This window comes from Aplysia californica, unplaced genomic scaffold (genome assembly GCF_000002075.1).
Source record: "Aplysia californica isolate F4 #8 unplaced genomic scaffold, AplCal3.0 scaffold01054, whole genome shotgun sequence".
Classification (NCBI taxonomy): domain Eukaryota; kingdom Metazoa; phylum Mollusca; class Gastropoda; order Aplysiida; family Aplysiidae; genus Aplysia; species Aplysia californica.
In genome coordinates this window covers 113,864-116,772 of record NW_004798324.1, presented here as the reverse complement: position 1 = coordinate 116,772, position 2,909 = coordinate 113,864, and the positions used below count along the sequence as shown (strand labels likewise).

At 38.9% G+C, this 2,909-nt stretch overlaps 1 protein-coding gene across 1 annotated transcript in view; it reads right to left on the bottom strand.

Annotated features, from left to right (window-relative positions):
* LOC101847390 (echinoderm microtubule-associated protein-like CG42247) overlaps window positions 1-2,909 on the bottom strand; it is a gene marked incomplete in the record, with an annotated part of 114,328 nt that overhangs the window by 10,944 nt on the left and 100,475 nt on the right. The window contains 1 exon segment of the mRNA XM_035973192.1: window positions 1,944-2,093. Within this exon segment, the coding sequence (XP_035829085.1) occupies window positions 1,944-2,093 (150 nt within the window).

The window sequence follows — 2,909 nt, the reverse complement described above, 5'->3', positions numbered from 1 at the left end:
TCTTTCATCTGTTCTTGAAATATCTTATAGCTTTGTCATACAAAATCTTCCCCTTAACAAAGAATTTGATCTCCTGACGTCGATGCTTAATTAATCTTTGTATAGAAGCAGTTGTACATACAATCTCCATAAATAATAATATCTGTATCCATATGTTAATACATACTATATCCATTATGACCTCTGTATCTATGCATTTATACATACTATATCAATTATAATCTCTGTATCTATGCAAATTTACATGCTTTATCCATTATAATCTTTGTATCGATGCGGTATTCACGCAATTTCCACAATACTCTTTGGAAACCAACCTACTAATTGCTAAGAGAGTGTTGCAACACTGCAAAAGGCTGTAAAATTTAGAAGGTGACAGGAGTGACTTGAGAGTTTGTAGCATTCTTGGGTAGTGTAAGTGGAGAAAAGTCATTTCGTAGGAGTATTTTTGTTGTTGATTTTATAGAGAGGGAAGGGGAAAGGGAGGGGGGGGGAGGATCAAACGTGACAAACGATATAGATGCTGTGTGAAGTGTACCATAACACACTCACACACGCACACAGAGCAGTAAATAATATAGAAAAGCATGTCCTTCTTCATTTTTTTTCTTTCCTTCCCATGTGCATCTTTCTATAGTTTTCTTCAGTCTTTTTTTGTTGTTTTTTCACCTTCCTTCTCCATTTCGACCCCCCCCCCAACCCCATGTTTGGAAAGTAAAAAGAATTTCAGATGCATCACATCCCATCGACACAACTGTGATAATTTAGTAGGCGGGCAATTCCATCCCTCTCCGGTCAGGTCAACCCGGTCTGAGAAGGATACACCGTCTCAGAAGACAGACAGACATGCATTGATCAAAAGCCTCTCCACTCGGGAATCGAACTTACGTCTTCTGCGTGCCACCACAAAGTGCCTAACTGCTATATCACTGTCGCTAGTCCCCTTTCTCTCTTTATATTTATATCCTCAGAAATAATTACCCTTAACTGCTTTGTCATCTTCTTCCTCTTTCCCTCTCTGATTGACGTGAGAAAACGACGTGGCTAGGCACGGCTAATAGACTTGTATAATGATAATAATAATGACCTACACCGGGTTCTCTAACGTATTTCCGGTGGGCTATGGGACACATCACTGGGGCCATGTAAAGGGCAGGACGGGAAAATGTCGCACTAGAGAAACTAGTGTTTTCCACTTCATTTATTAATTAATTAATTAATTAATTAATTAATTAATTAATTCATTCATTTATTTATTCATTTATTCATTTTAGTGAAAACGCGGCCCACGGTGCTCACAGTTTGCAGCAATGTTTTTTTTAATAGAGAGCGAAGCGCGGCGGCCATGACAGTAGGCAGTCTAGAAGTACAAGTCTATGGCATAGCTGAAACTGTAAGAGCCACACAATGCACCAAACTTTGCCTAAAAACACAACAGCAAATAGCATATCAACCCTTTTCACTGTTTTGTGATGTGATGTTTTTTTCTTACCTTCACGTCAGCGAAATAACGCTTCAAATACAAACAAATAAATAAATATATATTAGGAATGAAAGATATGTAAGAACCAGAATATCAGCATGTCTCAATAATTGACGGAGGTTTAGCAATAATGACACACTTTCAAAAAGACATTCGTAAATCTCTGCTCTACATTGAAAACAAACTGTATTCACTAAAAAAAATACGTGTGTCTTTTGCTCTCCCATTGACACAATTTAGAATATCTTGGAGGTGGGCTTCATTTCTGACTTTCCTTTCCTTTTTTTCTTTTTTTCATTCTTCTCGACTTTTCTTTTATTCGTTTGTTCTTTCGGACTTTCCTTTTACGTTCCCTTTCTTTCAGTTTTTTTCTGACTTTCATTTTACTTTTCCTTTCTTTCGTTCTTCATTTTTACTTTCTTTTAGCACTTCCTTTCTTTCTCATAATTTCTTCTCTTACCTCGAAATTTCCACTGAGTTTGTCTCTCATGATCTTCCTTCCCTTTTCCCAGAACATGCGCCAGAAGTGCACGTGCTCCTTGCCGTAGGTGAGCAGGATGGTGTCGTCAAACGGGTAGAAGCAGCCGGACACTATAGGGTCTGTTGTCGTCTGTGTTCACAACAGGAGGGTGGGGAAGAGTGAGTTTGTTTGTTTGTTTGTTTGTTTGTTTGTATCAGTATGAGGATCACTATAGGGTCTGTGGTCGTCTGTGTTCACAACAGGAGGGTGGGGATGAGTGAGTTTGTTTGTTTGTTTGTTTGTTTGTATAAGTATGAGGAACAATATTGGGTGCATGGTCGTCTGTGGTCACAACAGGAGGGTGGGGGTGAGTGAGTTGGTTCGTTCGTTTGTTTGTTTGCTTGTTTGTTTGTTTGTTTGTTTGTTTGTTTGTTTGTTTGTATCAGTAAGAGGAACACTATAGGGTCTGTGGTCGTCTGTGTTCACAACAGGAGGGTGGGGGGTGAGTGAGTTTGTTTGTTTGTTTGTTTGTTTGCCTGTTTGTATCAGTATGAGGAACACTAATGGGTGTATGGTCGTCTGTGTACAGGACACACATGTGGGGATGAGTGAGTTTGATTGTTTGTTTGTTTCCTTGTTTGTTTGTATGAGTTAGATAAACATATTATTAGAAGCAGCCAGAAACTATAAGGTGTGTGGTAGTCTGTGTACGGGACACGCGGATGGGGGGGGTGAGTGAGTTTGTTTGTTTGTTTGTTTGTTTGTATCAATATGAGGAACACTATTGGGAGAGTGGTCGTCTGTGTACAGGACACACAAGTGGGATAGAGAGAGTTTGTTTGGTTGTTTGTTTGTTGTTCATTTGTATGAGTAACAGAAAGACATCGATAGAAGTTGCCGGACTCAAAGGAGTTAATTATTATTGCGGTCCGTACAATTGTTTGTTAGTGTGTATATATATATATA